Genomic DNA, 26302 nt, shown 5'->3' with positions numbered 1-26302 from the left:
ATTGTTTGGACATCAAACCTAAAGTCAGTGGCGGAGACACTAAGGGACCCTAACCCATCCTACCTTTTTGTTTTCTTGCTACTATTACAATGCTTCAGATACATATCAGTTTAATACTCTTAAAATTCAAGTGTGTTCTTAATCTAAACTCTTTTCCATTCCAGGCCAGCCTCATTTCTATCCATTCCTCTTATTGCGGTGCAGTCTTCACTTCCCCTCCTTATTCTATCAACTTTTCTTTAATTTGCTTTAGCTTATATTTTAAAAAATTTCTTGCTTACTCTTTACCTCATATTTGCAATGTTAGGTCGCTCTTTTAAAGTTAGGGTCTTCTAATTTTTATGCAAATTACTTTAATTTCCTCATATTCTGAGTTCAAATTACCTATGTATGTGAGAGGCCCTCCCCCACATGAAATCCTGACTCCGTCACTGCCTAAAGTCAAAGGTATTAACTAGTATGAGACTAAAAACCTAAAGCCCAAGCTCAAAATGATCTACACCGGTACAAAGATCGAATAATCATGTCAATAAATTGAAATCCAAGTTCAAGAGTACAAGTGAAGTTTTTCAACTCATATGTTAAGTACCATGAGCAAGTAATGCACAAGTTGTTCGGAAATGGGCCAAAAGAAACAACAAAATTAAGGCAGCAATTACCACCAACTTTGCCGGGTAACAAAGCAGAAACAATTAACTTAGAAAATCCACAACATATTGAGATGAAGTGAACGAGAAGTAAGATTTATAGACTACTTCTTCCTATTCAAAAATTAGACTTCAACCTTGGACTTTTTTAGTCCCCCATAGCTCACAATTTCTACCCCTTGGTAAGTGCTTTCACATTGAAATTTGCAACTTAAAACTAGCTACCTTTAAAAGATAATTAGTGGAAGTTTCTTTTCATCTTCTCTCTGATAAAATATTTAGACTATTAAATGAGAGTTTTGATCATCAGAAACGCGAATGAATATACATTACTCATCATCTTTATCCTTATATTGTGAATGGTTGGTAAGGAAAACACTGAGAAGAAGATATAATGCTGCAACAACTAAAACCAACTGCTAGAAAACCGCTCATCTTTGTAAATTGCAGGAACAAGAACTTTTTGAAGCCTTCAGTATGAAATTATTCGTACCGAATCTGGTGACCTTACTTAAGGAGATTGAAAACCCTGAAAGCAAGCAGACTTATTGCGAAATGACATTGAAATGTATTATAATTAATGTTTTTCTGCCTAATTTAATGAGAATTTGGTACAAATTGCATTGTTTAAGGTTTATGTTTAGAGATTACGGAGTTGACATCTACTTTCACACACATTTACTACTCCCGTTGCTTTCTAGGAAGGCAATATCAGTCACCATATAGTGACACAATTTGACTTTGGATTTTTTACTTAAAATTTAAAATACAACTTGCACAACTGAACCGACAAAAATCATACCATTTGTGTGACAATTCTGATAACTTTAGCTTTTGATGAAGAAGCTGCAAGTAGTTATATATAAATATAAATATAAATATATATATATATATATATATATATATATATATATGTGTGTGTGTGTGTGTGTGTGTGTTCTTGGAAGCTTCATTGTCTAGATTCAGTTCATATGCTGCTCTTGTATTTTAAGAGAAATACTTTATGCAAGACATGTGATTTCTGTTTGATAGAAGGAAACGTCGGAAAAACCTATTTTGTATTTAATTTTCTCCAACTTTGATCTCATTTGTTATGATTGATTATTTTAGGGTATAGAATGGTGGTTTTAGAGGTATCAATTTTTAGGTTTTGGAGAGTATCAATTTTTAGGACATCAAACCTAAAATCAAAGGTATTAACTAATTTGTGATTAAAAACCAGCTTTTTAGCCAAAATGGTCTCTGAGATTGAAAATCAATAAAAATGGTCCCTGAGATTGTCCATCATCCATTATTTTGGTCATTCCGTTAAAAACTCCATTAAGTGTCCTGGAGCTCTTGGCCAGAAATTTGGGCAATTTTCAAAGTTTCGTAAACCAAATTCGACCCATGATATATCAAAATGAAGATAGGAAAGTGTAGAACAAGATTATACCTATTTGGAAGCCCAATGGTTGCCGGAGATGGCCGGAAAATAGCCTGAAAGGTGACATGTTCACGGGAAAATTGGAAAACTCGCCGAAAACTGGATAAACTTTAAACGTTCATAACTTCTTCAATACTCAACAAAATCGAGTGATTCAAAAATGAAATCATACTTCTCGATGAGACGAAGAGAATGGTACCTTCCTTGATGGCTAACTCGCCGTGTTTTGGCCGGAAAACGGCTCGAAAGTGGCAACAACCACTTTCAGGCTATTTCGTTGAGTATTGAAGAAGTTATGAATGTTTATGGGGCGTTTGTTACACCTCCTTAGGAGGGATTGGCTTGGACTAGCTTAAATAAGACTATAATCATGTGTTTGGTAGGTTCTTGGACTAAAATAAATGGGACTTGCCCCAACTAAGAATCCTTCCACGCTTCGTTAACCCTCGCTATGTAATCCCAAGATTTCCCTTGGTGTTAAGGCAGACTTGAAAGGAAACGAGGCCAACATCCCCAATCCCCAACTTTCACTCCAATCTCTTAGTGCTCTGCTTCTTCTTCTGAGGCGCTGTCACCGTGGCCAAGTCGTGGGTCGCTGCACCACCCAAGTACCCAACCCAACCTTCAAAGAAACCCAGCAATAGCATTCAACCATCCAGAAGGTAAGCAAACAATTTCCATGGAATTTTATAGAATATTTGTGAAAGAATAACAAAAATTGAGGAAAGAAAAATTGGTGTGTCGGTGGCGACCTACTATCATTGAACAGTACACCTGAGAAACAAGTCAAGAGGTTAGCGATGAAAGTTGGGGGTTTTTAGGGATCGAGAGGCTAGCGATGAAGGTTTGAGATGGGTTTTTGAAGTCTTAATTAATTTGAGAATCTGGGTTGTCTTGGATAATAGTGTGATCTGGGTTTGTGAAATAAGCATTGATTGTTAGCTTGGAATTTCACAAATTCATTCGGAGGTTTGCATAATTTTCTTTTATTTTAATAGAAAATAAATTAAAATATAATAATAATTTATTGTTAGTCCAGCTTTTTAGTCCGACACTACACCAAACGCTTCACTAAGCTAGTCCAGCTTAGTCTAGTCTAAGCCAGTTTAGCTTAATCCCTGAAGCTAGTCCAGTCCGATGCAACAAACGCACCCTTAAAGTTTTCCAGTTTCCAGCGATTTTTCCAATTTTCTCGCGGACCTGTCACCTTTCAGACTATTTTTCAACCATCTCCAGCAACCATTGGGCTTCCAAATAGGTATAATCTTGTTCTACACTTTCCTATATTCATTTTGATATATTATGGGTCAAATTTGGTTAAGAAACGATTGAGTGATGAAGCTTTGAAAATTGCCCAAACTTTCGGCCAAGAGCTCCGAGACACTTAACGGAGTTTTTAACGGAATGACCAAAATAATGGATGGTGGACAATCTCAAGAACCATTTCTATTGATTTTCAATCTCAGGGACCAAAGTGATGTGTTATGCAAATCTCAATGACCATTTTGGCTATAAAGCCTTAAAAACCTAAAAGTCAGCTCGAAATGATCTACACTGGTAACGATATCAATTAATCATGTCAATAAATGAGATCAAAGTTCAAGAATACAAGTGAGTTTTTCAACTTATACGTTACGTGTCTTATACAAAAAAAAAAAATTTCCTCACATCTATAAAAATTTCTTTTAGGCTTTTTTTTAGTTTCACCCCATGGAACTTGATTTAATCTCACTTTGATCCTTGTAACACAAAAGTCACCACTTTACTCCTCAAAACTCAAAGTTCGCTTTATTTTGTCCCTGAAACTTAAAAGTCGTTTTTATAAAACTCAAAATTCGTTCCACATTGCTTAGATCTGTTAATTTCATATGTAAATTTGATTTGAGTGCGAAAGGCTAATCAATTTCATTTTTATTTTTTCATCCCTTCAATTTTCATTAAATTTAATATTCTCTGATTGTTGAATGTTAGTGCATAATGGAGATTTATAATCAAATTTATTGTACATGTGACATAGTCTTATTGAGTGTTTGGTTCCACATATATTTTAGGAGGCAACCTATAAGTTTTGGAGAGAACATAGAGTCTACAAGTCAAAATGAAACGAATTTTTAGTGTCAAAGAGTAAAGTTGTAACTTTTGAATACAGATGACAAAATAAGATCAAAATGGAGTTCTGGAAGCCGTAAATATAAGCCTAGCTCTCTTTTACATTCAATTTAAGCTTCACGTTTTCCTGACCAAATTTTCCTTTTTCCCAAACTTACTCTTTACTCTACTCCTATGATGTCATCCAGGCCACACCATGGTCACTATTCCTCCTTTATGCAAGGACATATTTACGATGAGAATTTACCGCGTTATGCATCGTAATTCGTTTGCAATGTATAGGGAAATGGTTCAGATTTTAGTTTTTTTTTTTTTCGTTGAAACGGAAATGGTTCAGATTTTTAGATCAGAGCAACTGGATAAACAAATTAAAAAATTAAAAAAAAAAATCAGAGCAACAACAGATTTTCTGTAGGATTGAAAAAAGAACCCCATGGCCAAGTGTACTTGTAAATGAGGCAGCACAGTTGAAACACTATCACTTCTCTAGGGAATGGCCTACATCCATATAACAAGTAAAAGAAGAGAGCAAACATTTAGCAATAGGAGGAGGTGTAGAATGACCCATCGATGATCGTTGACCTTTAGCCGGTGCAGGCGGCGAGGAAACCATTGTTCGTAGACTGCGGCCAGGATTTCTTCCAATTATCTTCCTCAAGCCATCTCTGCACCCAGCATGTAACAAACTCTCCTTTCTACCTTCAGCCACAAGAAATTACACCTAGCAAGGAATGTTGTTAGGTTAATACCGAGAAAGTGTGATCCTCGAAATTTTGATAAACTACAGTGATTGAGTGAAAATCCAACTATATCTCTACAACGCATGTAATGCAATATGCAATATGCAATATCAGTAAATGGTAAATCGTAAAACTGAATGACGTCATGCTTTGAGTTTTTATATTTACCGTGAGGAAGTAATGTAGAACTTGCAGGGAGAACACACACAAGAGGATCTATTGCTACTAGGTCTAAAACCAACTTTGCAAGAAAACTGCCCGTCATGGAATAACAAGAACTTGCAGAAGCTAGTCTTCAGTATGAATATACTAGTGAGAACCCTGAAAGCCAGATTTATAGTCTATGTTTAATTTCTTGAGTTATATTATCTAATATAATATATAATATTGTTGATACTAAAAACTATCAAGCCTACGTAGCGCGCATGTTGAGTAATTAATAAGCTAATTACGTCTTTCGGTTGTGTGCGGTCGGGGAGTAAAATATGTTGATGTGGCGTTGAGCGTGCTACTGACTTCTTGATCTTGCGATTACGGTCGAGGAAGGAACACGTCTCGGCCTTCGGATTCTAGAGCCTGAAGACAAAGCTGATAGTTCTATGAAGTTCAATTTCAAATTCGGCTTTCAAGGTGCGAAATGTAGTAACTTGGTAACACCTCACTTCAGCAAAAGGCTAATGAGATGACCTCTACCAACAAGGACTCAGAAATCCTTGTTGACTGAGACTTGAATAAATAACTATTCGGTCTCAAAGCAATGTTGTCTATCTAAACTGAAGGCGCTCCTTAGTCGGCTAATTCTACGGCTCCAGTGATGTTTATCCAAACTGAAGATGTCACCAGTAGCCTTCATAGTGTTGTTTATCCAAACTGAATATGTGTTAGCAGGAAGAAAGGGGAAGAAGAATAAATCTCAAGGTTGTTGAGAAGTTTTGCGTAGGATAATTTGTGTGTTGAATTGAAGGGACCCTATTTGTTGCAGCGCACCTTGTATTTATAGCATTCATATCTTCTGCTTGGCACGGCCAGATAATTTTGTAGAGTCCAACTACAACTCTAACTCGCAGAACTGAAATTGATCCATGTCAGAGTGCCATGGCATACCCTTTAGATTGTTATCCATGACTTTTCAAACAAAATAAAAGATCTAGGCTCATCACATCACATCAGAAGCCTAGCCCACCTAAGCTTCTTATCTTCTAATCAAAACTCCATTAGTAGCCTTGCTTTATCTCATTAAGCCGTCACTCATTGCCAAGACTCCCAATGCAAATTGTAAAGCTTTCTTTCCCCACGACGTCTATCTAGGTGCAACCATGCATGCAAAAGTGAAGTGCAATTTAATTGCAATTCAACTAATCACTTGAGATGCCATCTTCCATCAAATACCACTTTACATAGGAGTCTTAATGATGCATGACTTACGTGGCCAAAGCAATACCACAAATGCAATATCTTTGCATGTTGTTATCTGATGCCGTGCTTTAATGCACATCCCCATATTCCATCATCATTCAAATCAATTGGAATTTAGACAAATATTAAGTTTAAATAATTTAATATATTACTAAGAGACAATATCATGATTAAAATCACAATATTATTTCTCAATAATAATTGAAAATCATTTCAATCACTTTGTCATTCAACGGCCCAAAATTCTACTCATTCAACAATTTTGATTATTTGAATCGATGATGTAATTTTGAATCCAAACAAATATATAAACCAAATTGGCACAAAGAGAAAACCCAAGTTGACAATGTGGCAGGAGGTGGGCAGAAATTTTGGTCTAAAGGGTTATGATGAATAGAGCAGCCGATTTTGAAAATTTTGCTTTTGTCACCTTTTTCAATAAGGAGTCTCATTGTCTCTCTATCTTGAACCTTTACAAGGAAAAAGTAAGACGTATGAAGATATTTAGATATTGTAGATTTGAATTATGTCAATTGATCAAGATAATGTGCATCATTATTTTATTCAAAAAAAATGTACGCAATATGAAGATGGATAAATCCAAAATTCATCGTCAAAATTGGGCATAGAACCATTGAAGAATACAAGTTATATTTTGAGATGGATTCTTCCACTTGAATTACCTAGCTAATAATCAAATAAAAATGAGGACACAGGCCAACAATACATCTCAGACCTACTACTGCAACCACTAAAATAAACATCTCATTGCAATGAATTTATATTGTAATAATCCGATATACATCAATGTTTATTCAATTAGGCAAAAATTCAAATAGGAAAAAAGATGAAAAACAAGGATTAGCACCAATAAACTTCCTAATGTAAGCACAGGGCAGCATGATCTTCTTCCGAGCTTCGAGATTTGGAGGAATATCACCCGAGCCGTACGTGTAAGAGCAACGGAGCTATCTTCCATCGACTCTCAAGGCTCAACACGAAGAGCTTGTTGGTGACAAACGACGTCAAACCCAAATATTGGACTTGCAATGAGGCAACAAGTTGAAACAATAAATTTCATAGGAATGATCAACAAACATAGACAAAATTATAAGCGTAGATAGCCATCATCATGCAATAAGTGGAGGAGGTGCATAGCCACCGTGTGATAGATGTGGATTTTTAAGGGGTGGCGGTGGGGAGGATGTAACGATTTTTCTCAGGCTACGCCGGATGGGCACAGTTTTCTTGCTAACAATCTTGGTTAGACATCCAAAGCTACCTTCTTTTCTCCAAATTATCTTTCTCAAGCCACCTCTGCAGTCAACACTCAATAAAGCACCCTTCTCAGCACCTTCACCCACATGAAATCACATCAAGAAATGTTAATAGCAAGAATGTTCGATCCCTGAAAACTTTGATATATTGAAGCCAAAATAGTAAGTAAATATGTAAACACGTATCTGATCACAGAAGGAAGATAACATTACCATGAAGAAGTACTACTGATGAAGAAGTTGCAGGAAAAACACCAAGAAGAAGATATACCGTTACAACAGCTAAAACCAACTTTGCCAGAAAACTGCTCATCTTGGAAAGCAAGAACTTATAAAAGCAAGACTTAGAGATCTGAGCTAAGTAGTCTTTAATATATAATTATATGTATATATATATATATATATAGGTGTGTGTGTGTGTGCGTGTGTGCGTGTTTGTCTTAAATAATGTGGGCGGTGGCTCGAAAAGGGTTGTCAATTAATGGTTTTGTTTGAAAATTAATTATGGAGTTTGACCTCTACATCACCAAGAAATTTTGGTGGCGTTGTCCGACCGACCATGTCATCGCTCTCACACGAAAGACGAATCTTCACCTACTTCACGCGTTCACTCACCTTGCTTTAAGGAAGGCATTGTATCCAAAAACCCGTTGCATTTCCTTCAGAGTTTCTTCCAAAAACCCGTTGCATTTCCTTCACTCAACACGAAAAGCTTGTCTCCAAAAACCCGTTGCATTTCCTTAATCAATTTCCCATGTCTCAGTGAATCTTCAGCCTCCACACAGCTACCTCCTCGAGTCCTGGCTTTGAAAGCATCTCCGACATGAATTATAAGCCTATCTGTGTATTGCCTCTCAAGCTGTGAGAGTCCAAAGTACTCTCTGCCCACACCAATCACAGATGGGTCAAGCTCCCACCCATGAACCACAACTTCTGGGTACAGATCAAGAATCGACCTTGCCGTAGATCCCGCCCCGAACCCAAGAATGCCAATGGGTCCGGGAGGGATAATCGGTGGCAAGGTGGCGAAGACGCCGAAGTAAGTGCTTGTGAGGGACTTGAAAATGAAAGAGATGCTGTGGATGTTTCCAGGGTTGTCAAGAAGGAGGAGTCTTGAGCCAGCAAAGGGGTCATCGGCCCTTTTCGAGACCTCGAGGACCCGAATGTAGTTGTGCATGGACTTGAATTTGGCGAGGATTTTGACATCCTCGCGGGGATGCCATCGTCCTGGGTCTTGGTTTCCGGGTGGAATGGTGGGCGGGTTGGGATTTGGGCGTCCATGGGTGGAAGAGGAGTGATTTTGGCGGTCTTTTGGGGGATAAATGGAGGTTTGGAGATGTAGGATGGAAGTAGTTGGGGAATTTTTGAATTGGATAGGGACTTAACGGTCGAATTTGGTGGGGATTTTGCAGAAATGACATTGCTTTTTGCTCTCTGTAATCTGTTTTGCACTTAAACAGGGAGAAAAGCATAAAAAATGAAAGGGCGCGTAAGATATTATCATAAAATGGACTCCATTTTAATTGGACCATTTTTAACTTATTAATCCCTTAAAATGGAAAGACTTCACTACATCCGCTACCAGTCTACCATGACGTCCCAAATTAATAATGTCAATTTCTTATAAAAAGTTAAAACATATAAGTTTGCACTTCTTATTTGAGATGCCCACAGTTACACAAGTCTAGGTAAGTCCGTCTCCTTAAAAGATAATTGGAAATAAGAATTTACACAGTACGGGGTAACCCATCGTGTATTCTAAAAATTTACACGTCGTTGTATCATTGACACGGGATGTTACGGGTTAAATTTTCAAATTTTCAAAGAAATGACATGATTAGTACTACTACGGAGCTTTAAACTGTTAGATTTTGATCAATTATACTTGAAATTTTCTGAGTTCCCACATTAGAATAATTAGAACAAGAGTAAACCTTTTCAACTATCTAATCAGAAGGTTTTCTATTTCATATATTCGCCTGCTGCTGTCAAAGTATTGCAACTCTAAACAAAAGGGAGCAAAATATAACAAGGGCATCACTAGCTACTCTAATACCTCACTAGTTAATAGGATTCCCTTCCACAAATTCTGTGGCTTTAACCAAGCTCACTCTGCTCAACACAACATCTCGTGTCGAGGTGATACAGGGACATAACGACTAGAAGCTATAAAACTCCATCTGCGTCAGCACGAAGGATGACGATGATGATGCTTTTTATCTTCTTCCATCTCATCTTCGCCATCCCTACATTAACAACCACATCTCTGAACATTGGAAGAGGGGCAACAGTCAAAAGCACCTAACCTACCATATAATAAATAAATAAAACTTACCAAACATCCATAACAGTGTGCTGACGAGCAGTGGTGGGGAATTTAGTCCAATGCTTGTCGTCTTCAGGATCAGAGTCATAAATAACGCCGTTCCAAATGCGAGGCTTTGGTCTTTCGTCCAATTTCTCTTCCACCTGCATCCATTCAAACTAAGGTTATAAGAAACAAGGTGAATACGTAAAATCCGTTTAATTTTTCACTGATACGAACCTCTTCTGGAACTTTTGTAGTTGGTGGTGTTGTCTGGAAAGGAACACTGGGTGTATGAGGTATTCGAGTAAGTTGCTCTAGCAGTGCATTCCTGAGAGAAGACAAAAATAAACAATTAATAAAACTTAAATGATGAGAAAGGGACAACAGAGTTCACCGCTAGTTAAATATACAGTCCAGAATTCTCAATAAATGCTCGTAGTTGAAGATTCCGTTGCACCAGGCAAAAACAGTTGAAAGAAAAATAGCACAACTGTTGAATTACTAAAGGATCAAGGTACAAAGTGTCAAATCATACGATCTGCAATACCAATTACAAACAATTATTGGCATCTGAACTTAAAATCCAATATCTAATGGGTCAAAGTAATTACATGACATCCTGAATATTTCTGGAAAGAGAAGCTAAGCTTGGAGCTCAGAACACCAAAATATTTTCAAATAGAAACAAATCAAGGATGAGCTATTTCTCTTTTACAAGATCTCAGTTCTATAATTCAAGCATGGTGGGGCAAAGTATGATAGAGTTGAGATTGCTGGTGTCAGCAATCACGAATTAAACATTATAGCGTAAAACTAAAATGCAGTACAACAAAATCCACTAGCACCGACCGTCATAAGTAAGGAAGCAACAACCAGACCTTATTTTCTCCATATCTTTGGGCGTGTTTAGATTTTCCATGTTGGATGGGGCAATGTGAAGAGTGTAATCTGGCCCAAAATACTCATAGTATTCATTGTAGGGCAAATTATTATCAGGCTCCACCCCAACCGCCACTGCTGTCTGGTACAAAGTAATAGATGCAATCATAAGGATATTACATCGCATTATACTTGTTGCAAATCAATTAAAAGAAACAGGAAACGCAATTATAAGATGTTACAGTGATTGCCAAAATGGAGAGAAAGGCGTTAGAGATAAACCTCATAACACCAGCAACGAGCCACGTTACGGATTGTATAACCTCCACCACCCAACACCATCAGAGGAACATTGAAAGATCTAAGAAAACGAAGACAATCTGCATGGCCTCTGACAGACAAGTTGAAGCACCCCAACCTATCACCAGACAAGGAATCCGCTCCACACTGAAGAACAACTGCGTCTGGCTGATACATCTCCATGACTTTCTGGAGGATGGGCCGAAACAAACTACGAAAACTCTCATCATCCATTCCATCATTTAGCGGGACATTCAGGGCGTAGTTTTTGCCAGTCCCAGCCCCAACGTCTTTAATGTGCCCGGTGCCAGGAAAGAAATCCCCGAACTTATGGAAAGACACAGTCATGACCCTATCAGTAGTGTAAAATGCCTCCTCAACTCCATCTCCATGGTGCACATCAATGTCTACATAAAGCACACGCTGTACAGTGACGACAATGACCGGATTACATAAGTAATTCAATAAACAATCAAAAGCAATGAGGACATAGACGACAGCACAAATGAACAGAACAAACATCCCACACTTTGACCATACGAATAATCCGAATAAAAGATGAATATTTTCAGTCTTTCACAAGTAGATTTCATTCCGTTTGAAATATTATCAAATTCAACTTTACTGAGCTCCAAACAACTTACTACCGATTAAGTGCGAGCAAGCATAAAATTCATATAGTACAGTAACTGAAAATTACTCAATGCAAGTAAAATATGCAGTAAATATCATCAAGAACCCTAAATATGTAGCTAAGCTAATCGAGTTTCGAACAAAAATCATTGCTTCAATTCAAAAAGTAATAATTTAATTACAAAAAAATAAAGTAGTATTGATCTTACCCTGTGAACCTTGAGGAGCTCAAGAATGCCGAGCACAATATCATTGACATAGCAGAATCCAGAGGCCTCGGCCTTCTTGGCGTGATGGAGCCCACCGGCCCAGTTGACAGCGATGTCGGCGTCCTGGCGATTGAGCTTAACGGCGGCGCCGATTGAGCCGCCGGCAGAGGCCTGGCAGAAACCGAAGAGGCCGTCAAATACGGGGCAGTCCTCGCCGACGTTGAAGCGCTTGAGGTGGCGGGAGTGGACGGAATCGGCGAGGGTCTCGGGGGTGACGGAGGCGAGGAAGTCGACGTAGTCGTCGGCGTGGAAGCGGCGGATGTCAATGGGGCCGGCGGGAAAGGGGCGGTTGATCTCCATCCGACGGTGGAGGCCGTAATGGACAACTAGGTTGTGGGCCATGCGGATACGGTGGGGCTTCATCGGGTGGCCTTGGCCGTAGTAGTAATCGCCGACGGTGGGCTCGTAGAAGTAGCTCACTCGCCGTTTCTTCGCGTCTGGGCCTGACGGCAGTGACGCTCCGCCTTCTGAGTCCATCTCTGTCCCTCTCTCTCGATCGATCGATCGATCGACTCGAATGATTTGTTGGGGGGAGACGGAAATTGCTAGTGAGCAACGTACGACGAGTCGTCTTGTTCACAAAAGTAAGCGATGATGAAGAAGAAGAAGAAGAAGAAGCGGGTCGCGGGTAGCTAAGAGCCCAACGAGGCCTGCTTAAGAAAATAGAAACCCAACCAAATATGGTGGACACCTTGTAAAGAGAGGAGCTTGCCCCTTAAGATTGAAGATAAGTTCCTCCTCAATTTACTTTTTGTTCGATTCACATAACTTTGTGTTTATGATTGAAACCATTTATATTATAAATCACTTTTTAGATCATTTTTATAAATAAAAAAATCAATTAAACTAAGGTCGTTTAGTCATCGAAGCAAATAGATAGACGGTTCATAATACTGTTACTGAATTTGTCCATCTGTTTTCCTATACTTTGATAACTAAATGATCTCATATTTTATTGAATTTTTGCAAAGATCATCTTTATAGAGACTGATTAATAATATTAGGTGTTCGATCATAAGATTGAAGTTCCATTAATCGGCCATAAAGTGAATTGAGGAGGAACTCTGCCTTAACCCATTGAGGAGACAAATTAATTTCATTTCCAAGATGTGTTTTACAAGTGCTTTTATGTCATAAAAGTGATTTTTGAAGAAGCATGTGACAAATACTTTTGCATAAAGCACTTTCAAGTACACCTTTTATAAATAAAAAATTAACGTGTTTCTAATGAAAGCTCTTCTAGATGAGCACTTGTGAGGAAAAGTGCTTCTTACAAAAACAATTCGAAAATAAACCTGTAATTTTGTAAAGGGTTTACAGTACAGTTGCTTAAGATATGGCCATTCTTAAATTTCGAGCTCGGTTCTTCCTCTCTGTATCGCTTACATTTTTAAGCCGCATTCTATATTGTGAACAAAAATAGATTATTGAAGATTAGCCAACTTGGGCCATAAGTTTGAGTTAGGGTTCCTGTGTTTTTGAGCAAGCCTCTTTGCCCAATGATATTTTTGGGTTTTTGAAGACTAGGCTAGTTCCGATTTTGGTTTTCTTTTGTCATCCCCCCAATGGTACCGAAAAACAAAGTAATGCAATACCGAGCTCGTGTACAAGTATTAAAGTTTGATTGGGATGTAGAGATGGTACATTTTGTTTACTAAATTGTTTTGATATTTGAGAAATTGAAGAAGACAAGAAATGCATACAACGAGATACATTGCGGTCAAGCTCTTAAAGCATGAATCAAAGGATGGATTACACATTATTACAGCATCAATCGCTTTGTCTGTCAAACTGTCAAGTTAAATTTGTTACATGAGCATGCGGTGGACTCGTGTTTTGCATACGTGATGCCACATATGTCCATTTGATGGACTAAGATTCTTTCCGGATCCTTTAATTCTCAAGCTGGAGAGAAAGATGGAGAAGAGGGAAGAAGATGAACAGAAGAAGGTTAACAAAGAAGAAGATGAACAGGAGAAGGTAAAGATGGAAGAAGATGAACAAGAGAATGTGAAAGTGAAGGTGAACAAGATTAATTCCTGACAATTCGATTTTCGGTTGAATGGATAGGATTGAAGAATCCAGAAAATCCGAATGGAAAGGGATCCAGGAAGGATCCTATGGCCATTTTGATCTTTTAAAATGTCTTATTCATTGTTTATGTGGCGCATGTTAATCTACATGCCACCCATTTGGCCTCTAAGTTAAAAAAAAAAAAAAAAAAAAAGGACCAATATAATCAATTTTATGTGTGGATTCGACCCACCTAACAAATTAGTATATCTGAAATACTACCTCAAAGTTCTAACTTTAAGTATTCATAACTTTAAGAATTGTTTTTCCTTTGTTTAAAAGTATTACATACAGCGAGTGGCCCTTTATTACTACAATGGTGGAAAAATAGAGTCCTTGTATAACAACATAAGTTTAAACTCCGTCGGTAACTAATCTACCATCTAATCTAACAAAATCTATCATTTGACAAAGAAAAAATATTTACATACACTAAATAAAGGAGGTATAAAATGCATTCGACCCTAAACTAAAAGGGTTGGTCTGGAACATCATAATTCATAATTGATATGTTTAACTGATTGTAATATAATGGAATGGCTACCCAATGGAATTAGGAATTAATTGTTAATTAATAAATTAATCTAAGAGGCAAGCATGTTTTCACCGTTGACAATGAGTTACAAAAGTATACCTGACTTAATCATTTTTAAAGATATATAAATGTGGGATTACCAGGATAATGAAAGCACAAAACACTTTTTGTGTCATGAATTTAACCGACAAGGCAAGTTTAAGTCTACTGTGTCAAAAACATTTGCAATGCTTAATATGTAGTTCATAGCTAATATCTAATCAAAATTCATCTTCACAAGACACTTTTTCTGTTTTTCAAGCAAACCATTGGCGGACTCCATCGACCTAACATTTATATTATGTGATCTCAAGTTGTAAAATCAGGTGAGATTTGTTTGCTAACACTTTGGAAAGAAAAAAAAAAGGTATTTGTTAACACCAGTAATATATTTTCTTATGGTGTTACAGTGGACTCAAATTACAACGTAAAATTAACTACTTTTAGAGAATTTGAACAGCAATACTGTCTAATTTTTGGCATACGTGGTGCTATCTACACATCAATTTTTACTTCCTACGCAACCCCTGTTAATTTATGTAGTTTGATCTTCTTCAATTCATTCGATTCGATAGTTTAAAATTAAAAAATATGTATGAAAAATAAAAATGAATATGTAAATAACACTATTCTATACTTGCCATCATGTATATTTGTCCTATAATTTGAGCAAGCTAAAGCAGATTTTAATTAGTTAGAGGCGAAGCATGTGGACACACTAAAGGTGTTATTTAGGATATAATATTGGTGTCAAATCGAAATTTTGGTTATCAATTGGGGACACGAAATTTTAATCAGGGTTATCCCTTTAGCTTTGTGATTGGACATAAAGGGTGTTTCTTCTCAAGGCGCTCTAATTGCAACTTTTGACTTGATTTATAGTGGTGGGGATGGGTTCATGGTTCATGGGTCATGGGTGGACTCAAGCTAGCGGGTCCAAAGAATCTTAAAACACTATACATCTCATCAATACAGAAGATGAAACTTGAACCAAATTCCAACCCCAAATTAAAGTTAACTACAACACAATTATGTGATTAGATATAGTCCACTAACACAACTTGGCACAATGAGAAGGGACCGTCATATCTATATAACCTTAACCGCATTTTTTTCCTTCTCCTGCAGTAATCCTAATTGTACATGCATTGAGTGTCAAAACAACGCAATAAGCTAATGATTTTATTCAGCATCGAAGGAGATATATATTGGACTAACCCAAGTGATATACTATCTTATGGAGACTTTAAATGCGGTTCTTAACTATGAATATTCTTTAACTGAAATCTTGTTGATTTTCAATTTTTGATCGAAGTCCCTGAAATTAATGTGATAATTTATTTCTATGTATGTTACTATATTTTTTAAATTAAAAATTGAAATTTATAGTTATTTATGTTAATGAGATTTTAAATAAAAACTCATAATTTGTGGGATTAAAAATTTTAGAATATAAATTATTACTATTGTGTGTGTGTGTGTGTGTATTGTAAGATCCCACATCACCCAGGGAAGTGGATCCTGTAAACTTTATATGTATATTCTCATCTCTACCTAGCACGAGGCCTTTTGGGAGCTCACTGGCTTCAGGTTCCGTAGGAACTCCGAAGTTAAGCGAGTAGCGCGCGAGAGCAATCCTATGATGGGAGACCCACTAGGAAGTTCTCATCTGAGTTCCCAGAAACAAAACTGTGAGGGTGTGGTAGGGGCCCAAAGCGGACAATATCGTGCTACGGTGGAGCCGGTCTGGGATGTGACAATATGGTATCAGAGCCAATCCCTGGCCGAAAGTGTGATGATGAGGACGTCAAGCCCCTAAGGGGGGTGGATTGTAAGATCCCACACCTCCCAGGGGAGTGGATCCTGTAAGCCTTATATGTACATTTTCATCTCTACCTAGCACGAAGCCTTTTAGGACCTCATTGTGTACATTCCCATCTCTGCCTAGCACGAGGCCTTTTGGGAGCTCACTGGCTTCGGGTTCTATAGGAACTCCGAAGTTAAGCGAGTAGCGCGAGAACAATCCCATGATGGGTGACCCACTGGGAAGTTCTCGTGTGAATTCCCATAAACAAAACCGTGAGGGTGTGGTAGGGGCCCAAAACGGACAATATCGTACTATGATGGAGTCGAGCCCTGGTTGTGTTGGGGGCCCGGGCTGGGATGTGACATATAAACATGGGTACATTCATCAAAATTAACAAAAAAATTATTGTACCAAAACATGGGTACATTCTTCAAAACCACAAAAAAAAAAAAAAAAAAATGGTAGGCTTAATAACATTAGTAAATTTCTTCGATTAAACTTAACATGGATACATTCTCAAATCAAAGAAAAAGAATGTACCCATGTAAGTTTAAAAATCGATTAAAAAAATGGAATAGATTTTATATTAAAAAAAAAAAAAAAGGTACATTTTACATATAACAAATTGGTATATTTAAGAATGAGTACATTTTAAGATTAAAAATTTGAAAAAATTACATGAATGGGTACATATAAGATTAAAATTTTGAAAACTTGAAAAAAAAAAAAAAAAAAAAAAAAAAAAACCTTGGGTACAAACTTATTCTAATTTTTTTATTTATTTTTGGAAATGTTTTGAATTGAAAATTAGTTAGGAGTTTAATAAAGGTGTGAGTATTAAAATTCTAAATCAATTATTAATTTTTATTTTAAAAAATTATGTAACTGACATGTCACATCCCGACCTGGGTTCCACCACATCCTGGGCTTGACTTCGCCGTATCATGATATTGTCCGCTTTGGGTCCTGGCCACGCCCTCACGGTTTTGTTTCTGGAAATTCACACAAGAACTTCCTAGTGCGTCACCCATCCTGGAATTGCTCTCATGCAAACTCGCTTAACTTTGAAATTCCAATGAACTTCGAAGCCAGTGAGCTCCCAAAAGGTCTCAAGCTATATAGAGGTGGGCATGTACATATATGGCATAGAGGATCATCTCCCCTGGGGCTAGTTTGCACAGCTTTCGACGGCGAAGTACTATGAGTGGACCCCTTCTAAAATGAATGTTTTAATAGTAGAAATGCATAAATGAAAAATATGATTTAATGATTACGTTTTACGAAACGTTTTATATGATAACATACTTACTAAGGCAAATTAATCACTAGGATCCAGCAAAGTTACACTACGACAACCAAGCTGCACTCCACATAGTTGCCAATCCAGTTTTTCATGAACGCACCAAACACATAAAGATCAACTACCATGTTGTTCGTGAACGAATACGTTCTGAGGTTATTTCGACAGCCTATGTACCTAGTGGACAGTAGCTTGCCGATATATTCACCAAGCCACTTGGACAATCAACATTCCGTTCTCTACTTGGCAAGATGGGTGTTCTTGACATTCACACTCCAACTTGAGGGAGAGTATTGGAAGACAATACCGTTTAGTATACTTGGTTGATTCTTCTTGATCATAGGAGTAGATTTGATCCACGTAAATCAATGTAAATTATATTTTGTTTCCTTCCTCGAATAGGCTACCTTGTATTATATAAGTCTTGTGTGTTCTATTGTAAAAAATATAATGAAAAATATTCAAAAGTTTCTTCCCAGACTTCATATTCCTAGAACCCTAGCCGAGTTACTTCACAACAGGGCGTGGCATGACATGTAGAGAAAGGACAAGTTTATAATATTATCCCTCTTACATTAGTTGATACTTCAAAGCGGTTTTACCTGGAATGAAACAACAAAAATGGATTCATGAGGTTTCAATCAATAAATATTAATAATTAGGGACCGGATACTAATTTTTTCATTATCTTATATCTACTCTCAAAGTCTAGCCTATTATCTATTATCTTATATGTACTTTCTCTCATCACTGGACTAACCCTAGTGATATATTTTCTATAAAATGTTCCAAAAAGTAAAAGGAGTGGCATGAAAGTTTCATGCCCCTGATGGAGAAAGAATTAGCTTTCCTTCACGACAAGAAATAAATTTTATCTTTTTTCATACATTTTTATGGAGACAAGAAAAAGTTTGAGACCCATGGGCAAAGGACCTAATCATTTGGGGGAAGGATGAAGGGAAAGAAATGGGTTTCCATGGCTTTACTTTCACTATCATTTTGTGATCATCATCTCTTGAAAAGGAAGCTTTCTTGTTGGCCGACGGAGACTGTATGAAAAGGACTCTGCCTTTATAGTAGTTTCCATGAAGATGCAAGAGAGAGAGAGAGAGAGAGTACTATATATATAATTTCTATATTTATTTTCATATAAATTATTTTCCATACTTGTAAATACATGGTACTCCAATGGCCGGGACAATGAACCTTGTGGTTGTGATCCTAATTTGGGCAAAGCCCTACATGCGTAAATACTACACACAAACACGTGCATGTGGTACACACGTGTTCACATACATACATACGTACATACATACATACATACATACGTACGTACATACATATATATATATATATATATATCCATTTGATTAACCTTAGACCTATTTTCTCAAAACAAATTGTGTAATTAACTATATGAAACTAAGCTGGCTAATGGCTATAAACAATTATTTTAGGTGGCATGCATGCATGTCATCCCAAAGCTATTATCTCGTTTCTTTATTTTATAAAACTAGTACGTTGTAATTATTGTAAGATTGTTTCTTGGTGCAAAAAATTCGAGGATGATAATTTTGACAACGAAAATCATTGCAGTCTAATTTAATGGGAAAGCTTATATTAGCTGTTAAAAAAACTCCTAGAGGGACCCATCTTAATTATATCAATTGTAATTAGTGGTCCTAGCAGATTAATTAAATTGTTAATTATTGTTATTATTGTCATCATTAAATTAATTAATGTTATGTCAATATTTGTTGATCATATATCAATAGAATATGTTGTGTAGAGAAATGGTAAGGAGGCTCTTTATGGATTTTCTGTCACATCACAACTTAATGTCAATTTAAGTGTTAACATTATAAAATATTGTGTCAAAAACCCGAAGTGACAGAAAATCTGTAGAGAATCTCACTTTAAGAAAGCCTCCTTAGGCCATCTCCAACCGAAGGGTCCAGAGGGCCAGAAGGCCGAAAATAGCCCGAAAACCGTCTCCAATCGAGAGCTAGGCCAGAGGGCTGTGGAATTTGAGAGGGCTAGAGGGCTGGAGGGCTGGCTGCATGCAGCCAGCCAGCTCGGGGCTAACCAGAAAATAGAGCATTCATGTCGGTTATAACCAACAGGATTGTTTAAAAAAAAAATTTGAATACAATGGTTAGTCAGCTAGCCGTTGTATTCAATTTTTTTTTTTTTTTTTTTTTTTGGTTTTTTGGGCCCATTTTTTTTTTTTTTTTAATTCTTAAAAATTTTAATTTTTTTTTCCTTTAAATACCTAAACCATTCATTAAATTAAGTTCTAATTTTTTTAGTTTTTTGGGCCAGTTATCGTTGTAGTTTTTAAATTTAAGTTGTTGGATTTGAATTTAAGTTGTTGTAGTTTTTAAATTTAAATAATAAATTATGTTTGGCCCTCGGTTAGAGACAATTTTTCGTGATAGGGCTAAAACGAGCCCTATGGCCTTTTGGCCCTCGGTTGGAGAGTCAGAGAGATAAAACAAGCCATCTGACCAGCTATCGGTTGAAGATGGCCTTAGCATTTCTCATGTTCTCTATTGAAAAAGCTAATCATCTTGATTCGTATTCCTTTTTAATATTCAGAAGTTGGTAAACTCATGGATGCACTTTATATATTCACCTGCTCGATCATTCAAATTTTCACCTGGATGTATCATGTTTAAATACTCATTGTACTTTTTATAGACAAAAAGCATATTCAACTACCTTACTCATAGTATGCACCATAGACAAAATTTTCTTTTCCTTGGTGTTAGTGTGATTGCATGACCACCTGAGGATTATCAATTTTGTCATAAATTAGAAACCTCTTTTGCACACATAAAAATAGCATCCTCACTTAGTTGCTTTAATGCTACATAATATTTAGTGCTGGTGTTTTGGTTGTTAGATTTGATTTCCTAAACATTTAGATTTTCTATTTCTATCTCAATCATTTATTTTCGGAGGTAGATTGTCTGCCTTCCCATTTCCATGCTTTCCTCATACTCTCTTGTGATGTGTGGTCATGGTTAAGCCACGTCAACATTTTATATTAATTTTTTTATAAAAATAATAAAACAAAAAGTAATAAGAATATAAACTTTTGACGTGGCTTAACCAGAACCATACAAACAAAAAAGCATGAAAAAAGTATGAAAATAGGAGGACAGACAATCCACCTTCTTTATTTTCATACCACATGTGAACGTTCGTTTAAGAGAGAGTGTGTGTTTAATTTGCTCCATAGGAATAAGTGTCATTTCCTTTTCTTTCTCATGACTTTACATAAATAAAGATGAAATGACAATTAACCTGTCAGATAAATAGAAGCCTTACCACGTATAAGAGAGATGGTTACTTGCCTATTCCGAGTAACCTATCCCATAATCTCTGTTTTTTTTTTTTTTTTAACGTAAGAAAAAATATTTTTATTTTTATTTTTCTCATCATGTAAGAAAAACGAATATAAAAGATAATAGTAAACCTGAACTAGTGACATGAAATTTCTATCCCAGATGTGAAGTGGACTGGGAATATAAGGTAGATGATGTTGGGGACTATCATGGTGACGCCGTAGCCACACGAGGACGAGGACTTGCCGACTTTTGTAATTAAGGTCAAGGTGGTACAATTAGCAAAACAGTACACTCTACCAATATATTGCCGCCAGCCGCCACGAGAGAGAGATAAATTAAGAGATCCACAACCGCAAGAGAGAGATATCATGTCGGAAGTATATACATGCCCTCATCCTCATGATACACAGAAGATCAATGGATGATGACCATTTACACGCTTGCATTTGCATATATCTTTATCTTTTATATGTGGAGTCCAACTGTCCCTTACCATATCGCAATCTCTTGGTACGTGGTAGTGGAAATCTTTACATACCGACCGACGCTTTCTTACGCTCAAAATGCACGGTGAATTTTGAAGAAAGTTAGGATTTTACGCAGAAAATGTATGGTGAGTTTTGAAGAAAGGGTTAGTATTATAAAATTAATGGGTAATATAATAAGTAGTTCAAATTATATATAAGTTATTGCAAGACTTCTCTTTTTATTGATGTGAGACTCTTTCACCTTCACATTCTTACACAGCTCTCATATGTGGTGAATTTTCAAACTAAATACGTGAGCAATATAAAATGGACGACGTGGAACACGTATGGTCTTTGGACTTCACATGGACCAACTTGCTTGTATATCATGAAGAAAATTAGATTTATATTATAAAACCAATTAACAATATAAAAAATAACTCAACTAACATATAAACCCCCTTGACATGTTTCTCCTGTTAACAATATGTGACTCTTTAACCTTCACATCTTTATAAATTTCACTTGCACTTATTAGTGTAAGTAGCAACACATACGTATACACAAATTTCTCACACGTACAAGTGCTGTGCACATATACCCTACTCGAAATAGACAGGACCTACACTGTACGGTTTCATTTCACATACACCACTTGCATGCATTCACAAGTATTTTTCTTTCTACCCAATCTATAAAATTTTAAAGTCATGTCACGCGCAACAAACCAAAAAATGAAGTCTTGTCAGTTGTCATACATGCATGATTCCACGATCTATAATTGTCGTCGCCCACAATTTTATTTTTTTTCAGGCTTTTTGTGACGGTGATTGTTTCTCTCTTGAGCCTATAATGTATGATTTGTATTCCATTGTGTAGCCTTTTCTTCACTCGTACTCTTAGGTCTTAACGGATTCAACGTCTGACTTTAAAACTCGTCTAATTACATATCTATTACTTTTAGGCCACTGCACCCTCTCAAAATATATAATTTGGATTGATTTCTTTTAATCAGTGAATTTTTTATTCTTTCATTTGTTAATTGACAGAAGGACGAGTTGGTATGAGGTTAGGCAGCCATGTCAAGGGAAGAGAGGATTGAGGTTGTAAAACGTCATTAAAGTTGAAGGTTGGTGAAGGATCTCATAGGGGCACTTCCCAGCTTCTTGCATACATCGAGAAATTTGAACGGAGAAGATGATGAACAACGAACGGTCAGCGCAAGAGGATCCTCATCCTTGTGAAAAATAGAGAAATTTTTCATTGTGATCAGAATACGAGTGGTACAACACTTGTTTTTATATAAGTGGTGGGAAATTTTATTTTTTAAGCTATTAACTTTTTAACACACATATCCTACCATTTGCATAGTAACACGTAGTATATCATCATGTGTTCCGGTCACATTGAAAAATCTCACGTGAAAAACATATTAAATTGACTTTTTAAACACACGATTAAATTGTGAACCTTGAACGGCTAGATTTGAATGCCTTGACCCAAAAAGAGAGGATCCTCATCATTGTGAAAAATGATTATCGCCACCACATAAATCTTATTAATTTTGCTTTATTAGTTCGATAGATGCTCTGATTAGATCCACCATGTGCATTGAATCACTAGCTAATGACTTGTGTTCCCTCTTTCTTGGGACTGGATGGACCAGATGATTTAACTTGGGTCTTAATTGGAACAACTTTAAAATAGTTAAGTCACCACTTAAATCCTCAATTGGGCACAAAACATGCGTGAGAAGAGCTGAGCTAAATACTTAACTGAAATGGGAAAAGGAAAGAATATAGAGAACTTCAAATAAGGGAAGTGAGGAAAGAAGATTAGATCAACTAGCCTCATAATTAATTTAATTCATTTGGTTTCTAATTTTTAAATGTTTGATCATGAATTTTAAAAAGAAACTCACACTTTTCTGTATTTATATAAACAAATAAAAAATTAAGAGGTGAATGATTCTCCATATCTTTGCAAAAACAGAAAACTCAAAAATCAAAATGCTTCTAATTATTATTTCCATAAGTAAACATGTTTTAAGTTTATAGCTAAGTACTGGCTTGATTATATGGAAATGGGATCAAGCCATCTTCAATCGAAATGGCTAAACATATCGTCATCTAGAATTATAGCCCTACAAGAAATTATTTTTAAATGAACAGTGTTAGGTCATACTCATATACCATCTCCAATTGAAGGGGCTAAATATAGCCCCCTTAGTAATTTATTAGTTTTAAGTTTATATTTTAAATTTATCAGTTAATTTATTTAAATTATCGTTAAATGTTTTCAAACATAGTCATTAAATTTGAATCAACTATTGGAGCAAAGGAACTGAGCCCCAAAAAATAGGCTAATAGGGGGCTACACTTGGCTAGCCCGATACCCATTTGGGCAAATAATGACCTAGTGAGCTCCACAAAATTATAGTACATCCATCCATTAGAGATGAGTTTTTGGACAAATCAGGCCATTTTTTTTTGTTTTAAGACCTTTAAACCTATCCATTGAAAATGACCTTAGCCAACTTATACTGACTAATATAATAACCTTAGGCTAAGTTTGGTATTGCCTTTTTCACCAAAAACTGTTTCACTTTAAAGTTAAACAATAAAAAAATGTTTGGTAAATATAAAATATACTAGCTATTTTAAAAACAATGGCCACCAGATAGCAGCTTTTAAAAGTAGTCTATAGAGCAGCTTTTAAAAGTAGTTTATAGCTTGCTTTTAAAAGCTGCTTTAATAAAAAGTGGAGTTGAGCCTTTAAGATATTTTTAATTCATGGAATAAGCTTATGAATTTTAAACAATGCCATTATATATCCTTCTAGACATTGCATTTACATTGTTTTTCATACTCATAACATTTTAAAAAATACAGTTTATCAAACGCTCAACTGCTTTATTTTACAGCTGATTATTCTTAAAGCACAACAGAAGTAATTTATTTAAAAAGTACAGTAATTTCAAACTAGTCCTTAATTAATTTGGTCAATTTAAAAAAAAAGCTTTTTAGCCAAAATGGTCCCTGAGATTTGCATAACACATAACTTTGATCCCTGAGATTTAAAATCAATAGAAATTGTCCCTGAGATTGTCCACCATCCATATTTTTGGTCATTCTGTTATAAAGCTCCGTTAAGTTAAGGGTATTTTTGTAAAATCAAATTCTCCACTTTTTTTTTCACCATTTTTCTCTCATTTCTCTTATAACAGCTAGGATTTTACTTTCTGATTCCCTAAAATTTCCCGAGAAAACTGTCCTTGATTTTCTCGTTGACTACTCGTTCTTGTCCATCTAGTAGCTAGCCGGAATCACCGGATTCTGCCACAGACTGGAATTGCTACCATCCCAAATGAAGCTCTACAAATCCTCTTACTACTTAGTCTCCCATAAATTTGACAATACCCCAAAAAGCAGCGACCTTGTTCTATACACCGGCAACAACAGTGCCGATGAACCCCCTATTTCTTCAACCAGAAGAAACGAAACGAAAGCTTAGAGCTCGATCTACACGCAGTTTCAGAAGAAACCCATGTCCTCCAAACTTTGCATTTCACGAGTACTACTACATAATGCTCAGAAAAATCATCGTGGGCAAGAAGCACGTGAAGATTTCGTACAAATTTTTCGTCCCCGGAGCCGACATCAATGGCGGGACAATCGTGGATTCTAGATCGACCATCAAGTTCATGGAGAAGCCGATTTTCGAAGTTGTGGCGCAAGGGTTTGAGTCACAAAAGGCAAATTACACGATTACACGAGAGCAAAGGACTTGGAAACCAAAACGGGATTGAGACCCTATTTCGATATTTCGAAAGAGGAAAAATTGGAGTTTCCGGTTCAAAGGGGGTGCTAAGATGGAGTTTCCATTGACAATTATTTTCACTGGTTTCGTGCTTGGGGGTTGTATGCTTGACGATTGTTAGTGATGGGGTTATTGGTCCAGAGAGTAATGGTGGACCTGCCATTATTTTGGGGAATTATCAGGGGCAGAAAGTAATGCTGGACTTGACCCTTTTGCGCAAAAAGCTCAAATGGGTCATGGAGGACTCAATCGAATAACCCAAAAACGTCGATAACAACAACGGAAACATTAGGCTAAGGGTGGAAATTGAGGAGCTTTATATGTTGTGGAAGTAGAGGGTTGAGGAAAGGAAGCCCTTTCAGTATGTTGTCGAGTGCGAACATTGGAGGGACTTGGTGTTGTGTGTTGAAGAAGGGGCTTTGATTCCAAGGCCATAGACTGAGCTCATTGTTGATTTGGTGGGGATGTGGTTTTGGGGAATGAAAGGTTGAGGAAGGGTTGTGGGCTGATTTTACAAAAGTACCCTCAATTTAACGAAGTTTTTTAACGGAATGACCAAAATTATGGATTGTAGACAATCTCAGGGACCATTTCTATTGATTTTAAATCTCAAGGACCAAAGTTTTGTGTTATACAAATCTTAGGGACCAAAGTTATGTATTATGCGAATCTCAAAAATCATTTTGGCTAAAAAGCTTTTAAAGAATGTTTAAAAGAGAGGAATCTGTCAATTATGTGACGGTCCTATATCAAGAGTTTTTTTCTACACAAGCTATCCATCACCGTCCTCTTTAAAAATCTTTGGGGACCCAAATGAAGGGAGAAATTTCTTATGGTACGGAAGCATACTAAATCGATTTTAAAAGTTGGCCTAATAAAATTAAAATAAACTGAAGTACAGTCCA

At 36.5% G+C, this 26302-nt stretch overlaps 2 protein-coding genes, 1 long non-coding RNA gene and 1 pseudogene across 4 annotated transcripts; 1 reads left to right on the top strand and 3 right to left on the bottom strand.

Moving 5' to 3' along the window:
• Positions 1-7012: 7012 nt before the first annotated feature.
• Positions 7013-7981, bottom strand: LOC137713888 (uncharacterized). Its single transcript, XR_011065343.1, has 2 exons — positions 7829-7981; positions 7013-7692 (listed from the first exon to the last, which is right to left on the bottom strand). It is a non-coding gene; the product is annotated as an uncharacterized lncRNA (long non-coding RNA).
• A 258-nt stretch (positions 7982-8239) lies between these two features.
• LOC137712351 (uncharacterized) lies at positions 8240-9365 on the bottom strand. The gene is made up of 2 exons (XM_068451445.1): positions 9347-9365; positions 8240-8923 (listed from the first exon to the last, which is right to left on the bottom strand). Exons 1-2 carry the CDS (start codon positions 9363-9365, stop codon positions 8277-8279), a joined length of 666 nt encoding a protein of 221 aa, XP_068307546.1. The 3' UTR covers positions 8240-8276.
• Positions 9366-9466: 101 nt separating this feature from the next.
• Positions 9467-12562, bottom strand: LOC137713425 (histone deacetylase 6-like). 2 transcript variants are annotated; one of them, XM_068452716.1, is made up of 6 exons: positions 11945-12562; positions 11085-11525; positions 10802-10944; positions 10161-10251; positions 9951-10084; positions 9467-9881 (listed from the first exon to the last, which is right to left on the bottom strand). In XM_068452716.1, coding segments are annotated over exons 1-6 (1347 nt in total). In that variant the 5' UTR covers positions 12482-12562; the 3' UTR covers positions 9467-9880. The 2 variants fall into 2 exon arrangements, with proteins under 2 accessions (XP_068308817.1, XP_068308816.1); XM_068452715.1 differs by having other exon boundaries at positions 9467-9861.
• Positions 12563-13921: 1359 nt separating this feature from the next.
• Positions 13922-25654, top strand: LOC137712350 (uncharacterized; annotated as a pseudogene).
• The last annotated feature ends 648 nt before the right edge of the window (positions 25655-26302 follow it).

Source organism: Pyrus communis, chromosome 13 (assembly GCF_963583255.1).
Source record: "Pyrus communis chromosome 13, drPyrComm1.1, whole genome shotgun sequence".
NCBI lineage: Eukaryota > Viridiplantae > Streptophyta > Magnoliopsida > Rosales > Rosaceae > Pyrus > Pyrus communis.
The sequence above is the reverse complement of the archived record's forward strand: the minus strand, read 5'-3'. Positions and strand labels throughout refer to the sequence as shown.

Excerpts from the sequence above, each read along its gene's own strand:
- LOC137713425 (XM_068452715.1), bottom strand. The coding sequence starts at position 12,481 with ATGGACTCAGAAGGCGGAGCGTCACTGCCGTCAGGCCCAGACGCGAAG. Across the intron at positions 10,252-10,801 it reads AAAGATATGGAGAAAATAAG|GAATGCACTGCTAGAGCAAC; the intron begins GTCTGGTTGTTG and ends GTCTTCTCTCAG. Across the intron at positions 9,862-9,950 it reads CACACTGTTATGGATGTTTG|GGATGGCGAAGATGAGATGG; the intron begins GTAAGTTTTATT and ends TTGTTAATGTAG.